Below are 16,949 nucleotides of genomic sequence, written 5' to 3'. Positions count from 1 at the left end.
AAATATTAGTAGTCTTCAGAGCCAATATACAGTACATATTGAGAGCCAGTAAACGATGCATATTATTGCAAATTCCTGTGCACTTCTGCATTTTATAAAACAGATAACTACAATACTCACCTAGCCAGATCAGTTCCCCAAGGGATGCACATTTCCAAGTAGAGGACAAACCAAAAACACAGAACAGAGCACAAATTAGCCAAATAGAATGGCTAAGTGGTTGAAACAAATGGGTTTAGGATCACTGAGTAGGGACCATGACCTCCTTTTGCATCAGTCAAGGCAACTGTGAAACTTTGTGAAAGAAGCTCACTGCAAAACAGATGCTGGGCTATCTTAGGTAAATAAATTACCAAAAAATAATAATAAAAAACTCCCCTACACATTTTACAAAGCACAGCTGTGTAAATATTGCATGAGACAGGGGAGAGGGAGAGAGATGTAACATACACCCTTTTTTATGCAGAAGTTCTGCTCTCAGCACTGTTTATTAACATTGCCAGTACAACCATCACTCCACTGCGTAGCACACAGTGCAGCTACTGTACTCCATGCACATGTTTTGATCTTTGCTTTAGAGGAGAAAACAGGCTTTATGTTAAAGGAAACATTTTCACCCAAAGTTAAAATGTGCAATGAGAGGTCTTAGGGGACAGAGAAGATGGTACAGGACTAGGAACAGGAAGCAGACCATATTACATCTCTTTTTTTCGTTTCCTTTCCCACAATGTGTCTGCCACACTGACTGTAGGTGTTCCCCTGGTTCTGCAGAAAGTGAGGACCAATCCTGAGATCTTAATTTTATTGAGCTGGATACCTCCTGCACTTTTCCTGTTTCTCAGCTGCCAGGTACAGCACATTCCAGCCTACAAAAACTGTGGATCTACCCACAGAGAGGAAAAAATGGCTCTTCTCAGCTAGACTGAAGGCTCACCTAGCCCAGTGTGCTGTCTGACGAGAGCTGGTAGTGGACACATAAGGAAAGAATACAACAGCAGGACAGGCATCCAGTAATGCTTTTCAGAGTACAGCCTCACAGATTTTGGCAGCAAACAGCTTGGTTTCATGAGCCAGAGGCTCTTGTTTGCATCTTTGTGTTTGACAGCCTTCAGTGGACTTTTCTTTCGGAGAGGCGCTCAGATGTTTTTAACCCATTCTTTATTTTGGCCTGCACAACATCCCATGGCATAGAGTTCCAGTTTTACTCTGTGCTGTTTAAGGAAGAACCATGTCTTTTGTCTGTTGCCTGATCATTTTTCTTGATGCTCCTTGGTGGTTTTTTTTTACTGCCAGAAGTAGTGAATAAATCATTCCCTGGTTACTTTCTTTCAAGTTAAGTGCTGCCCCAACACTTTGACCGCAGCAGTCAGTGAGCATAGGAAAGCAGAGAAATCTGTCTAGCAGCCTGTTAGCTCAGGTAACAATTTGGCTGAGTGGCTGCAGAGTCATCGTATACCTCCAGGAATGTATATGTGCTGTGATAGCAGCTATGTTGTTCACCCAAAGTGGGTAGTCTGTAACCTTGACCCATAACCCCAGAGCTTATGGCATGAATGCAGTGCTACCCCATACAGCCAAGCCCCGCTGGAGTGACTGTAATGAGAACACTGCAGCCTAAATAAGGGATGCTGTTTAAGTACTCTTAGTTTCCTTTCATTTTCCAGCTCCACAAAGACTTAAAGTTCAGCAGTGGCTTCATCTAGTGTGTATACTGGCCACAGTTCTATTCTGATTTCACTGATGCCTTGCTCAGGGGAGAGCAGGTAATCCATAGCATCCTCCACCTCTGCTTGCCCACACCGTTCTTGCACAGCCCGCAGCCCTACTGAGATCATCCTTTCTGCTATTCTCTTACATCAGTGGTTGCTGCTATTTTTAGTGTGATATATACCAAAAAGCATAACATAAGAGATCCTGTTGCTAAAATTAGGTGGAAAATTATAGGCTGTTGTACTGTTTTGTGCACAGTCTTCATTTGCCTCACTGGGATTTGCGTGCAGATCTTCGAACCCCCAAAAGCCAGCAAAGTGAGATGATACCTGCAGTCCTCATGTCCAAGAACAGTACTCTTGAAAAGAGTGGGACTATTTTATATCAGCAAGGGCTGGAGGCAAAGTCTTAGATTCCACCTATAGGAGGGAAATACATTTTATTTTAAAAGTAAGCATTTACAGCCAATGAGATTTGAAAAATAGAAGTGTATGGACTTTCTTTGTACATAGTGTAACATCCCATTTTATTACAGCAGCCCACATTTGTCTCCAGGAGTATTATCTGTGATAGAGTATGCTAATGCACTACCTTGCTCCAAACAGGAGAAGGCACTTTGGGTGTAGTCCAGATTTAACCCTGTCGTAGGGCTTGCCTTTACTGTTAATCGAAATAACGGCAAATGAAAGTAAAGCATCATCCTGATTCTTCCTCTGAACTTGGCCAGTCCTAGGTGTGAGGTGCATGTTTGAAGCAAAGGGTAGTGGTCATTCCCACTTGTTTCATGACTCCTCTGCCTCGGCCTTCCCTTTTGGTCCTTACGACCTACATCTCTTTTCCATTCCTTGAATGAAAACCGCTGAAAACAAGGAGCTACTTCTGACTGTCAAGGTAAAGGTTTGACATCTGACATCAAAATGATTCCTGAAGAGAGTCCTGTCATCCAGACAGAACTGCAAATCCTGGCCATTTGGAGATTTTAAAAATTAAAAGATCCCCAAAACAGCTGTATTTCCTATGCAAATCCTTAGCCAAATGGGAACCTGTGAGTATGAAATAAATTGTTTGCCCTCTGTTAAAAAATCATCATCTAGAAACCCAATAATTTGTGGGGAACAGGTTTTAAGAGGGCAAAGCAGTCTTACAAACAACATTTCTCCTGTGTCCTGTTAACTGTTGTGCTATTGTGATTTTACAGTGCTATTTCTCTACTTTTGCAGGATTTTTCTCTTTAATGTTATGTGGAAAACCCTGAACAAAAACTGGCACTTAATTCAGAGTAAACAGTGGCAGTGACTGAATAGAAACCTGATGTCAAATATACAACCACCCTGGGAAAGTAAAAATCCATTGCTTTCACATCTCTTCCAGTTGTGGCCTTCTTAAGTGTATTATTCATAAAATTAGCGATTTAAAAATGCATAGAAACATTATTTTTTATATTCATAGCGTCACTTTAAAAAAATGGTTAAAAATCGATTTGCTGGCCTCTTGGGGAAATGCTGTAATGTTTTTGGCTGTCTCCTACTTTCTGCTGCCAGCTAAAAGTACCATCTGGCTTGTTTAGGGCCCTTTTCCATATCAGGTGCTTCCAAAATTCTCCCCAACCAGAGGATTGTTTCATTGGGTTGCTTTGCCTGCTGAGGCATGTGTCCTGGGCTGGGAATCCTACTGCTTCTGTTCCCTGCCATCTTGCTGACGGTGGTGTGTGTATGTTTGGGCACAGATCTTGCTGCCTCTCTCCCGAGGACATTTGCATCATTGTCAGCTGCACATATTAAATTGATATGCAGGGCTCAGAAACACGTATCCCGTCTTTTGTCCCTTTGTTTGTGCAATTGTTGTGGTTTTAATTCTTCTTTGACACCTGGAATATCACAAAGCTGCTGATAATCTGTTGGCTACTAAGGGAAATGACATTGATAGAAGGATAATGTGTGTCAGACTTATATCTAGATAATTGCAGACACACCCCGAACCCTCGCAGCTCAGGGAATGAATATCCTAAATCCATTATTAATTTGGAGAGTCATATGTGGCAGTTGGCTGCGGTGTCATCCTCTCGCTGCAAGAGTCACTTGCAAGGGATTTTAAAAGACAGTTTTGGTTAATTCTGCATTGCTGTGTCGAGTTATGCCTAATATGAGTCAATTTTGGTACGTTCTTGCTGCCATTTCGTGGCAGTGTGAGCAGCTGTAACAAAATGGTGTTGATGTCCTAACTCCTCACTGAAGGAAGCTTCCCATGTGCCTTCTCCTGCACAGGCATAAGATACCAAGAAGATGAGAACTGATGCACTATACGTGGTACCAGTTGACAGTGACACCTCCTCCTCAGGATTCTTTGTTTTTTCCAATTTGCTGTTTTACTTAGAAATCGAAATCTACCCCTCAAAGGATTTATGAGTAGATTTTAAGTATTATAGTTGCTAAGTATAGACTTGTGATGTGATCGTATGGAAAGATGGAGCGTGTTTTGAAATAGATACTGCCGTAAGCTGTCTTGTCCTATTTCCAAAATGATCTGTGCCATACACTGCTGACTTTTCCTGTCCATCCATTAAAAACTGAATTATGAAGAGTGCTGAGACAAACAGATAGTAGTTTAACCTTGTTAGTAAATACCAGGTAGCTGATATATACTGCTAGAATGTTACATCACAGCCTTTCTCTTCAATATAGGTTTATGAAATTATCTTGTTACTATATAAACTGCCTTCGCTGTGTACATTCTTCCAGAGGTTTATTGTTCTTTGTATGTTGGCACAGTAGCATGACTCTGAAGAGTCAGTTCACGATGTGGTGAATTTTAAAGACTTGGGAGATGGCCATATCTATTTTTCAGCAAAGGAATGAAAGCTTCCCCTCCCCCCCCCCAAGGTATTAAAAGTTTCAAAAGGTGTGCTGAAATGAAAAGGAAATCGTAACTAAAGACTGGATGGGAAGTACTGCCTCAGAGCACTGACTTTGTTTGTTTGCTTGTTTCCCCCAAAATCTTAATATTTTAACTACAAGTTAATATTTTAAATCAAATAAACCTGTTTTGTGAACTAGTAAGATACTTGAAGTATATCACACATTATTCATTTATTTTTGTGTGAGTGCAATAAAAATTTTACGAGCTGTAATCTTGTTCTTTTAATAGAGAGAAAACTATGCAGAATATGTTGCTTAGAGTATTAGATAAGCTACAGTGTGCTAATCAAATATTTTCGTGATATGAGGGCAGTTGAGAAAACAGTACAATTTTTGCTAATGGCACTGGTAAGTAAACGGATCTATCATTACATTGTCATGAAAAGTGACATTGAGCAGAAACACCCTGCCAATCCCTAGAAGATAAGTATTTAATGTAATTAGACAGACACTGTCTCCTTTGTTGAACGTAGCATTAATCACCCAGAGAAGTCCAACTTTATATGAAATGGCTTTTTCTGATATGTCTTTGTATTAGAAAGCTTCTTACATGGTTTTGTCATGATGATATATTTGAAGAAATGACTGCTATAGCTATACGGTTTTCCTCATGACATATCTTGCTGTTCTGTGTTCCATAATATTATTTTTTTTTTATTTAGCAATGTTACATTATATAGCCGTGACTTGTTTCTAAGTCTAGAAACCTACACACATTTGGAGCTGAACCTCTTTGAAACAGTTAATGCATTCGACTTATGAAATATAAAAGAAACACAAATAGCTTCCATTATGTTCTTCAATTCTTCCTATGTGGTGTTAGCACAGGTTCATTGTTATGGCATAAGCAAAATGTTTCTTGCCTCAAATGCTAGTTCATAATATCACACAAAAAAATCACTTCTTTCTATGAAAATCTCATTGTTAAATTGATGAAAAATGTTGCCCCCTTCCAGAATTCATTGGCACTACATTTTTTTTTTCTCCTCTGTTGCTTGTAATTTGTACTGTGAATTGCTGTCTGATTATGAACTGATACCAACTTGAATCAGTGCACAGCTGTGTCTTCCCACCTTCTCAGTGGTGCAGAGGGCTTTGAAGGGAAAGAATAGGGTTTAGTCAAAGATGACAGTGGACTTCACCAAGTAACAGGTGGAGGTCAAGTCGGTTTATTTGTTGGGATGAACAGAGTGCAGAGATGAAAAATCTTTGCCATAATAAGGTTTAGGAAGACAATGCTGACTAGTCTAAGCTTTGATTCCAGCTGACAGATCCTTTTCTAGTGTTCATTACTTGACTTCACAGTTCAGGCAATTTTAAGAGGCTTAAAATTATATTTCTGCTCTCCTCTATAAAACTTTTCGATCACTTTCCAATTTTTGCTTTAAGTAAAGTTATAGAGACTCCCTAATATATCACTCCTGCCTTTAGACTCTTACAAAGTCAATATACCATCAAAAATGTAAGGATAAGCTTTTTTTTTAGACCCCTACTTTTACTGATTCTTTTTATAAATGAAGTAAAAATTTCACATGTAGGCACCGATTTGATTAGAAAATTAAAACGTCAGAAAACTCCTCTGAAAAGCGGATAGTAAAATAAGCATGATGCTTAAGAAGTCACTGTTCCTGTTTGGGCATACAGGATTTTTATGTTACCGGTAACAGCATTAATGAAGCTACGCCACCCCAGTGTGCTAAGTTTCAATCACGAAGTGCCGGTGAGCCATGCTCCGTCCTGAAAGGGAGTCACAGCAAGACCCCAGATAATCAGAGCAGAACGTCCTGACATTGTGTGGCGGTGCTGGGACTGCGATGACCTGTCAGCATCGTTGCATATCAGTGCAGCATCACAAAGGGATTTCAGAGGGCTGAGCTGCGAGTCTCTCCTAGGTTAGCCTCCTGCCCTTGCCCTCTGCCAGCTGCTGGGAGGGGAAGGTAGGCATTTCTCCTTTCCCACCCTTTTTCTTCCACCACCACCACCTGCTTCCTACCTGCTGGAGTGGGCAGAATAGGAGTATCTTTAGCCATTTGCTAAAATCTTCCCCCTCAGACTTTCTATTACTTCTGCATTCATTCTTTGCAGGAAGAGGAAACTCACTGGTCAAACCCTTGGACACCAGAATAGTTGCATGCAGTTTCCCAGGGAGCCAGATAGCTCTAAAGCTTCCCAGTGAGTGACAGTTTCTCTCTTCTATTCTTCTGAAACATGTGTTTTACACATATACTGAAAAATGTTAATATCAATTTACAGCCAGATTCTTGCTTTTAAAAAAAAAATTTAAAATCTCCCAAAGTATATACACTTAGAGCACCTCAGCACGCGTCACTTTTTTACGTAGGAAAAAGTGTTGGATGCTCTTATACACATAACATCATTGGGCTTGAAAGCTGTTAGCTCATTCAGAGTTAGTGGCAAGAACACTGGACTTGCCAGCACCAAACTGTGAAACCTTTTTTTTGTGACTAGTAGAAATCTCACGGGGGTAAAAATGCAAAAAATGGGGAGGAGGGGGGGCGTAAATCTGTGCATTTGGATGCAAGTTATCTTCAATACCATGATATCAACTTTGTCCTAGAAGTCCTTGAATCACAAATCATTGGAGGCTGGGAGAGTATTTTGGAGAATTATCACTGTATGCTTTCCCTGGTCTTTTACTCTTTTCTAGGCATCCATTAGTTACCACTGTCAGAGAGAGGATACTGGGCTAGGTGGATCCCTGTAATCTGATTTGGCATGGCTATTTTTCTGTGTTCCTAAGCTCGTGAGAGCAAGTTTTGTAGGATTATTTCATAATGCCAGAGCAGCAGTTTCTGAGGTTCGACAAAGCTGTCTAGCAAAGTGTCTAATAAAAGAAAAATCCTGTCCCATACTGTAGCTTTCTTGGTCCAGTGAAGCAGCATCCTCATGCATACAAATCTTGTAAAATTACTTCTGATAGCTCCCTATGTCCCTTCATTTTTGTAAGCTAAAGTGCCATTTTCCTTTTTACAGCTTAATTGAACCTAAATGCACCCATTTTCTGCAATGTGGTATTTTGGTAATTTTACTATTTGCTCATAAGTTTTCCCTTAAGCAAACTGAAAGCTTCCCCCTTATCACTTCACTGGGCCAAGATTTCACACAGTATCCTGCTTGCTACAAAATATGATAGTGTTCTCTCTCACCTTGTTTCTTTTTTCTTCTTTTACTTTCTTTTATAAAATTAGGATATCTAAGAAACCCCGAACACCGCGGAGCACTACATGGTGGGTGTGCTTATTCAAACAATGCCAATGCTCTTGTTCTCGGTGCATAGACATTTTGTGTTGGTTGGGGGGATGTACCAGGTGTCCCTCTTGTGTGGGTTCTCCGGTGTCTAGTAAGGAGAGAGCTCATGCTGAGCACTTTGCCAGAGCGACAGCACTGGAGGGAGCACTTATTTGTTACCTCTGCTCTTCCCATGCCTGTTTTCATTGAACTTTCAGGGACGTTTTCCCTGCGAGCCCTCTGCCTCTCTGTCAGATGTGTTTTAAATTGCTCAGCAGATGAGAGAGGTGTTGGGCAGATCATGCAAGCAGACCTGCAGGCGGCATGGTCATACACTGCTCCTCTGGAAATGATACCAAAGCCAAACTGCTGTGCTCTGCCTTCTCTGCAATAGAACATTTTATTTTTTCCAGGGGGACTTTTTGTTCCTCCCAGAATCCTAAAGCCATTGGGAATGCAGAAAAGTGAAGCTGATTTCACCTATCTGATACCACCTGCCTGAGAACCGATCTGCTGGAAAGCAGTTTAAGTCTCTGCTGCCTGGGAGCTGCCAAGCCTTCCCTAGGAGCTGCCGGTGGCAGGTCCACAGTGCCATTCCAGTGGGTGCTCACCAGCGTACAACTGGCAATGGACACTTTCCAGTAAAAGAGCACAGCAGCTGTAGGTCAGCTACAAATTATTTTTTGTGTTACGGAGAAATGAGATGACTGTTCAGTCCTGTGGCTGTCAAACCTGGGCAGTCATATGGCAAAAATACCAAGAACCACTGGATAGCAATACATAACAGTTCCATGAGTACACTCTTGACCTGTCAAATTATAAATCCATTTTGGTTTGGTACGATGCACATGAATTCAGTTTGCAACTCTTTCTTTCTTTGGAATAATATATAAACTCTTCACCTCAAATTGTGCAAAAATCAGGTGACTCTACAGTACATGGTAAATTACCTGAGCTATTTTCAGTCCTGACCACAGCTCTTTTATTAATTAAAACATATGTTCAGTGGCAGTGTATACCGATTAAGTCTTCAAAACCAATATTAACACCAAAATTAGTCTTGTCATCATAAAAGTAATTTTAAAACATTACTGAGGTCACAGGTCAAAAAAAATCTGCCTATTTACCCATCTCCATCTCATGCCTTTAGTGTTTAGCAGCCGTTATTGTTATATATAGTCTGGATAGCCAATGATCTTTTGATGGCATGCAAATAATGAGCAAATGATTTTTAAGAAAATAGAAAAAGAAACCAGAAAATTTGACTCCATCCTCTCCAGTTACTAAAATTCCCTTTAGTATCACTTGCAATTTAGCATCCATATGCATCTCAGGAAGATATAGTTGAAACATAAATCTATTCTGGGTCTTTTACTTGCAAAAATATCATACCTCAGCTATAATCATATGCAAAGAGTTTTTAGAGGGCTTTGTAAATGCCATCCAAATTTATGATGGCATTTTTTGCCTTACAGCTATAGATGTTCCATCCCCAAAGCACCCACATAAAGGTATATTCTCCTATGGATGGCTGCAGTTTGTCCCTGCTGCTATATCTAATCTGCCAAGTGTGCTGAAAAACTCTCAAACAACATTTGAAATGAAACAAATGTAGTCATGAATTTTAAATGATGAGATGTCTAAAGACGTCATTAGAATTTTTTTTTATTCTTATTACAATAGGTATTTATACAATGCAAAATGATACTGAAACTAACATTAAATCAAAGGGAGAATTATCTTGCTGTTTATTACACTTCTCATTAAAGTTTTCAACTATAAAACTCATGCAATTATATTTTGAGGAAGTTGGTAATATCTTGGCTACTAGTTTATTAGTTATTGAAAGAACCACTTGGACAACAAAGCAAGAATGAAGACTAACTTAGGAGATCTAAAACAATTCAGATGATGCTGTAAACATAGATGCAAACAGATAAGATAATACACTTTATGGGAACATTTAAGGCAGATTTTAATGGGGTAGGGTTTTAAAATAATGATGAATCTTCTACTGCTCAGTTTTAAAATTCCGTAGACAAGATTTTCCATTGGTATAAACTGATATTTCTCCTCTGTAAATAGAGCAGTTCTCATTTACAAAGGAGAAATTTCAACCTTCTTTTTCCTAAGTGACATCAGAATTTTGATTCTAACTTGAATTATCATTTTTGGCTAAAAATTGCTGAGGAGTCCAAAAGCATTTAAAACCTAAAGCCATTGAATCCATTTAATGCGCCTTTGGCACCTCTCTCTCTCAGTCCTTTTTGAACATTCTGGTCCTCATTTTAATCAATCTCTTTTTATTAAGTTCTTTGGCTCATTTACTTGTACGTGCATTTGCTTGATTTTATTTGGAACATTTCTTTTGTAGTGTCTTGAAAAAGAGTTGTGACATTTCTTTTGGATAGCTTCTTAAGTATCTGGCAGTCACCTATGATACGATGTTGATGGGTACGGATAGATTAGCTCTGTTTTCCTGAGGATCTGTCAGATGTCGAGTTCTGAGGAAACTGGTTGTGTGTGTTGGTGATGCATATGCAGTAGTTTGATAAGTGGATAGAGGGAGAGCTTTCATTTTTCTTGTGTAAAATCACTGTTTATTAAGCTGGATTTAGTCCTGTGAAGTGAGGTACTCACTCAGAATGTGACCAGGGGAGCAAGTATCCATTCAGAACGTAGAAACTAAAGAGCGCTTCATTAGGATGAGTGAATTTCCATTTGCGTTGTATTTTGTGTATACTGGAGCAACTAATACAGTAAACTGATGGATGGCAGTTAGTGTGATCATATCTCAGCTGATGACAAATAAAGTTTGCTCAGCACTAAGTAGAACAGGCTTACTATGATTGACAGTAGTATAGCCATCAAAATTTCAAGAAGCTTGAAATTAAGAATTCCCCAGAAAAAAAAAGCAGCTGATCAGCATTTATGTTGATACTGATTTCAGTGAAATTGCTGGAATAATTTGCACAGAAAGATGAAAATTCCTTGACAAATTCTTCCCACATACCAGTTTTTTCTTCAACAGCCGGCTTGTTTTTCTTCATCATCTATTTGTTCTGCATGTTGTTGAGTTCATGGTCCACCTGGTAATATCTGAGCTTCTGTGATTCATTTTCATAGTGCCCCTTGAGAATGAAGATCCAAACCATATTTCATTCATAGCTTTTGTTATGAAATCTCCATGAAGAGTCTAGTGGCAGAGAGCTACTGGGAATATTGGGGTAATTATCCAAAAGTCATGTTTGGAGATGAATTTTAGCTGGTCTACCAATGTGGCTAACTTGAGATGGAGTTATTTAAGATGTGTGCAGTCAGAATAATGTTAGTAATTAATCAAGTGAAATTGGATGGATATACAGATACAGATACAGATATAGGTATAGATTTGGAGAGAAGGGGAGTTGTTCTCCTCTTACACTGCTGTGACTCCACTCACTCCATCAGAGTTAATCCTAATTTCAGTACCTCTGTTAGTAAGGTGCATAGGTATATGGAAAATAGGTTCATAGATATTTATTTGTTCTGGGAAGGATTTGTGCATTCAATTCTCACGCATCATTTTCTGGTCCATTTAAATATATATCAGCCTCATACATGAAAATTTGAAGATCTTTAGCTGTACTCAAGGAAGACTCTTATGTGGTGCATTTCTAGTACTGGCAAACATAAGGAGGTAGAGGAATTAAAACCATCACAATGCTCCAGTGTCCCTTAGAAGATGAGGAACACGAAGTATTCCTGTGCATTCACTGATTAAACTTGGGCTGGAGGTTTGCGAAGTGCAGAGTTTTGGAAAGTCTTACTGCGGGACTTCAACATCCGTGCAATGGCTCCAGTAACCAGAGTCTCTCAAGGACAAGGATCCCATTTACGCTTGCATTATGCATTGAGCAGAAGGGTGTGATGCATGATGTGGAATGAACAAAATAACTTGTGTGTTTAGGGAAATGCCAAATTAATGAAAATTCAGAAAGCTCTAATGTTGAAAAGGCACACAAATTCCTTGATAGAAATATAATGCTGCTAACAGTTTCAAGATTATTGTTGTCTGAATTTTCTGCTTATTGTGTACTGCAATTAAAATTCTTTTCAACTGAAAAACCAATGTCAAATTAATATTTCCTTTTGGAAAAAAATACGAAAGTACACATCTTGTTCCATTTAGCACCATCATGGTCTTTGATCTGGTTCCCTCTGTCCAGTGAAAAAAATGGATTCATGTTAATGGGAGCAGGCTAAGACCATGTATGTTTGGCATACACATACAATCACATGAACACAAGTACAGTAAGTTAAAGTAACACACCCACTCAGACTTCCATCTGCGTTTTATGCCACAAATCCCTTTATTTTCTTTTTTATTTAGCAATTAACTTCTCCATTTATTCTGTAGTTAAAAGCTGCCATAAGATGAAAATAGACTAAGTCTGATTTTCTTCTCTGGCACTCTAAATAACATTCAGAGGAGACTCAGACCTGAATTATGAAATGTGTGTTTCCTAAACGTGCCAGGTGTGACTGTGATTTGGACAACAGTCCTATACACAGAATGGTAAGAAACACTTTTAAACCCCACCTGGGTTACCCAGCCGTTGTGTTCTGGCTGTTCTTGTTTATTCCTTGCTCGGAGCAGATGGATAGAAAGAGGCAGGGAACGGGGAGGATCCTTGGCTCCATTCCCTATTCACCGGCCAGCACAGCTGAGACGGGTTGGGGGATATTGTAATTTGTTGCTGCCCTGCACCAGAGAGGAGACAGAGGAGAGTTGGGACTCAGAGGTGTCCTTAGGAGTTGGCACTGCCCCTTCCTTGGGGCCATGTGAAGTGCTGAAATCTGGTCTTCAGTGCAGTGGTCCCCAATATTCATTAGGTCTTGGGAACAATGCTGAGGAAAGCCGTGTAAGGCAGCAGCATCCTCCCTGGGCTCTGCCCAGGGTAGCTTCAGTTTTAACTTTTTAATTTCCTGCATCCCTGAGCAACACAGGAGGGGAGGCTGCGAACTGGGGACCGCTAAATGTGTTAAAACTCATTAGGTATGAAACAGAAGACCTTTAAAACTAGCCAAAAGTCTCAAACATGGGTGCCAAAAATTAAACACCTAATTCCATATTTAGTCATTCATCTTAGTTCCTGCCTCACGGTTGTTAATATACACCATGCTGTCTCATAGGTGGCCTGATTTTCATAGGCACCGGGCTATGAATATACACCATGCTAACTCAAGTGTTGAGACTGCTTACCTAAAAGTAAGACTTGTATCATCAGATTTAAATTTTTCTGGGTGATTAAACCTGAGTTCCCTCACTCTCGCTCTCAGCTCGAGAAAGGAGCTTCGATAGAATGACCAGCATTGTAACATATGGCTTAGCAAGGGGGAAAAAAAAGAAAATGAGTATTAGAAATGGATGGACTAAAGAATACGCAGGATATATCAGGCACATTAACCAAACATATGGTGCTAAATGAGATTTTTTTTAAAAATGCAAAAAAATTGACATTCCTGGCAGTCTCAAGGATAATGTGACATGGCTGTGATAAATTTAGAAGAATGGGACATATTTTGGCTTGTTCTTGGAAACCTTTTTCTTGCATGCCGACTGTATTTCTTCTTTTATTAACCCATTCAAAGAATGTTTGAATTTTGCTGCTGGAGCACCATGCTAGCGCAACATAAAATGTGAATGATGCTAATTGCTTTGCACTGCCTAACTTTCTGTCATACCCTCCCCTCTTAAAGGACAAAACATGCTTTGGAAATGAGCTGGCAAGCTCATTTATTCTTTCTCTTGGTCAATATTAAGTGATGTAATTAAGCTCCTGTTTGCATGTTCTTCTGAACTAGGAAGCAGCCATTTTTTTCTTGAGATCTGATGGATATGATCGCTCAAAATAAAATGTGTCATTACAAGCCTCAAACAAAATAAAAACATTGTAGAGTTGGACTGTTCCAAACCAATACATTTCAGAATACCCTGAAATAAAAAAAAAAGAAGTGATAATAATGGCAATCAGAACAATGATGCCAAACAAATACAACAAAAGTAGGAACCAATTATCAGTGTTTCAGTTTGTCTTTCTACTGAATTTTATAACATAGTGATACATTAAAATCTCTATTTTCACATGAAAACAGCTGTCTCAACCTTATAAAATTCATCCCCATATGAATGTGACACTGCTCAGCATTGCCACAGTGCAAGGTCATTCATCAGTTTTGTTGTAGCTCCTCAAATTCCAGTGGTTGGACACAATCACATGAACTTGCTACAGTTTTAAACCATATTCCACTGTTCTCTCTGCCCCTTCCCCCTGCCACGGTTTAGATGAGTCAAACAGATTTTTTAGCCCAGGGGTAGAAGAATAGCTTCTTCACTTTCTCAGAAGCTTTATTATCTTTCCCGTCATCCTGAAGAGGGTATGCAGCTAGAGGATATGGGGGAAAGCAGGGAGTTCATGAGCCAGCTGAACCATACAGTGCATAGACTCGGAGATCTTACTCCTTCCACGACCTCCGTTGCTTGCCCAGGGCACAGGTACTCCTGTCCCCTCCTGGATCTCTGCTCATGGGCTGCGCAGCCGTTAGCTGCGTGCAGGGCCTTGTGACTCCACGCAAGAGTGCTGCACGACCTTGCGGTTAGAGCAGCTCACAAGCAGGCATATTTTAGTGTGATAATCCCTGTGCATAAACAGTCGCTTGTTCTGTCCGTGATATTTTGCACTTAGAGGGATGGAGCCTGCTACGTTAAAACCTGCCCTGGGGGCAAACCTAGCCCCTTCCACAGCCCAGCACAGAAGAGATGTACCCATGGTCTTGCTGCCAGCAGTGTAGTTCCTCTACCCACCCCGCCCCAAGCACAAATACTGCCACTGACCTTTGACTTTCTGTTTAGGGCTGGGGCTGACGCTCATTGGTGTTTCCATGCCCAGTTCCTCTATCATAAGGAAATCTGGGTCAACAGCACCGTTGCTTCTTTTGAGTATCCTTGTCCTGAATATGGACACTCAAACACAGAGCAATAACTAAGTTACATCCCAACATGCCATTTGAGCAGAAATTCAGCAGGCTGCAGTGGAATATTTCATTGAAATGCCTTAGTTCAGTCTCCTTTTCTCTCTTACTCCAAAACCAAACCAACTCTTTCTGCTTTTGTCCCTACTCCAAAGTCCTTAAGACCAATATGAAAAAAAAGACAACCCACTATTTTTCTTGCACAATAGTCTGTCAGTTCTAAACTTTTATTTTTAAAAGATTAATATGTAACCTTTCTTGCTATGAGGAAAAAGCCACCACAACAACAAACCCTTCTAGCGAACAGTTTCAAGACAGAAAGCTGCAAGTACAACACTGGAACTCTAACTACTCCCTTACTTTATTTAACTTTCTGAAATATATATTGCAAAACCTCACTGAAACCATTAAGACCCCAGCAGTGCAGCTTATAAAGTACAAGAAGGCTCCTGCATATTGCAATCAACATCCCAGGGACTATAAAACTAGTGTTATTAAATATAAAGTTAATAATATTGTCCAGAGATAATATTGTCCAGGCCTCTCTCTTTACTTTTTAACAATTAAATTCTATAAAATACAGAGTTGGAAATAAGGTTGAATGACTTTGCTAGTGAAGTTCAACTTCCACTTTATCTGATATTTTGCTTTTGCTCCTGAAACCTCAACTATTCTGCACCTTTGTTTTGCTATATCCCTACGGATACGCAAAATATCTGATGTACTGTATATACTGGAAATTATGTGTTTTCAGAGTATGTGCAGATAATCAGAATACCCATATACCTCTAGGACTGTAAAAATATAGAGAATAATGCAAACGCACATACATATTCTTCATCTATATGCTGTAATATTCTTTTATCCAAGCATAAATCATATGCAGAAAAGGCAATACATTCATTCCACTAATTTCTTTGGTGCCATGGGCTTGATATGATATCAACAGGAGTTATTCTTACAGAGTATAACAAACCGGTCATATTAGCATTACACCATTTCTGCCTGTCCATGGGAGAGGTTTCACCCAATGGCAACTTAACTCTGATTTTCATTGGAAGCCTTTGATATAATAGTTCAAGGGCATAATAACAACTCTGAAAAAATTCCAGTGTGGCTTCTAATATCAAGACACAAATACCATTCACCCTTTAAAAAAATTTGAAAGCAAAAGGCAACCACATAAATATATTGCTTTCAAATACCTTTGAAGTCAGGAGAGTAAGGAAAGGCAGAGTTTGAACTCAGAAAACTTTATTCTCTAGTTGTGCCTTGAGTCGTGCAGCACATTTAAAAGATCCATTTGCAATAATCTACTAAACCAGTGAGTGAAAGACAGAACTCATAAAAAGCCTGTAAAAATCCAAATGCTCCAGCTATTACAGATTTCTAAAAATAAAGCAGAGTAGGTTTCAGTAGCAATAATAAGCTGCATCTTATCCATATATCAGATTTAAAAAAAAAATATGGCTGCCGTTTAGTACTCATTGCTCAGAGCAAACCATGGCCACTTCTGCCTCAAAAAAGACCACAAATAAAAGTGAGCTTTCAGCTTGCTGTTGTATTCCATTTCATTTGTCCTTTAAGTTTATCTAGCTGCTTCTGCACCCACTTTCACAATGCATAGGCTGTCGTTCCATGACCTAGCATTATTAAATTGCACTTATCAATCATTCTTGCCAGGAATGCCATCGCCAACTACATTAAAGAAGTCAGAGAAGTCTGGTTTCAGCAGTCCCTCGCCTTCGCAGACCTCCTCCCTTGGAACGGCTTTCACACAGCACCATCGACCTGTCATTACAGGACCCAGAGGTGAGGCCTAACCCAAGAGCCCCCAGGCAGCTTAAACGTTAGCCACGGCACCCAGTGTCCATCCCAGCACCTTTCCACAGAAAGTCATCGCCACGTGTGACCCACTCCATGAGAGGCTGTGCTTCAAAAGCTTGTTAACCCGGAGGTTTTAGTTGTCAAGACCTGTGTTCCGTTTTGCTAGGCTGGGCTGTTTGGTAGACCTCCTGATGACCATACAACAGTGCCTAAGGGGGAAACGCTGGTTTCTGG

At 39.8% G+C, this 16,949-nt stretch overlaps 1 protein-coding gene across 12 annotated transcripts in view; it reads left to right on the top strand.

The window, feature by feature from the left end:
- Window positions 1-16,949, top strand: part of NFIA (nuclear factor I A) — a 254,757-nt gene that overhangs the window by 184,927 nt on the left and 52,881 nt on the right. For 4 of the 12 annotated variants that reach the window (XM_087730425.1, XM_087730423.1, XM_087730424.1 and 1 more), the window contains 3 exons: window positions 6,711-6,797; window positions 7,835-7,873; window positions 16,572-16,700. The exons of 3 other annotated variants lie outside the window; for them this stretch is intronic. In XM_087730425.1, coding sequence (XP_087586551.1) covers window positions 6,711-6,797; window positions 7,835-7,873; window positions 16,572-16,700 — 255 coding nt within the window. The remainder of the gene's footprint in view (window positions 1-6,710; window positions 6,798-7,834; window positions 7,874-16,571; window positions 16,701-16,949) is intronic. 5 more of the 12 variants (XM_009461221.2, XM_009461220.2, XM_009461219.2 and 2 more) reach the window with 4 other exon arrangements.

This window comes from Nipponia nippon, unplaced genomic scaffold, assembly GCF_047370975.1.
Source record: "Nipponia nippon isolate SJK-2023a ecotype South Korea unplaced genomic scaffold, ASM4737097v1 scaffold_5, whole genome shotgun sequence".
Lineage (NCBI taxonomy): Eukaryota > Metazoa > Chordata > Aves > Pelecaniformes > Threskiornithidae > Nipponia > Nipponia nippon.
This window is presented reverse-complemented; position numbering and strand designations above follow the sequence as displayed.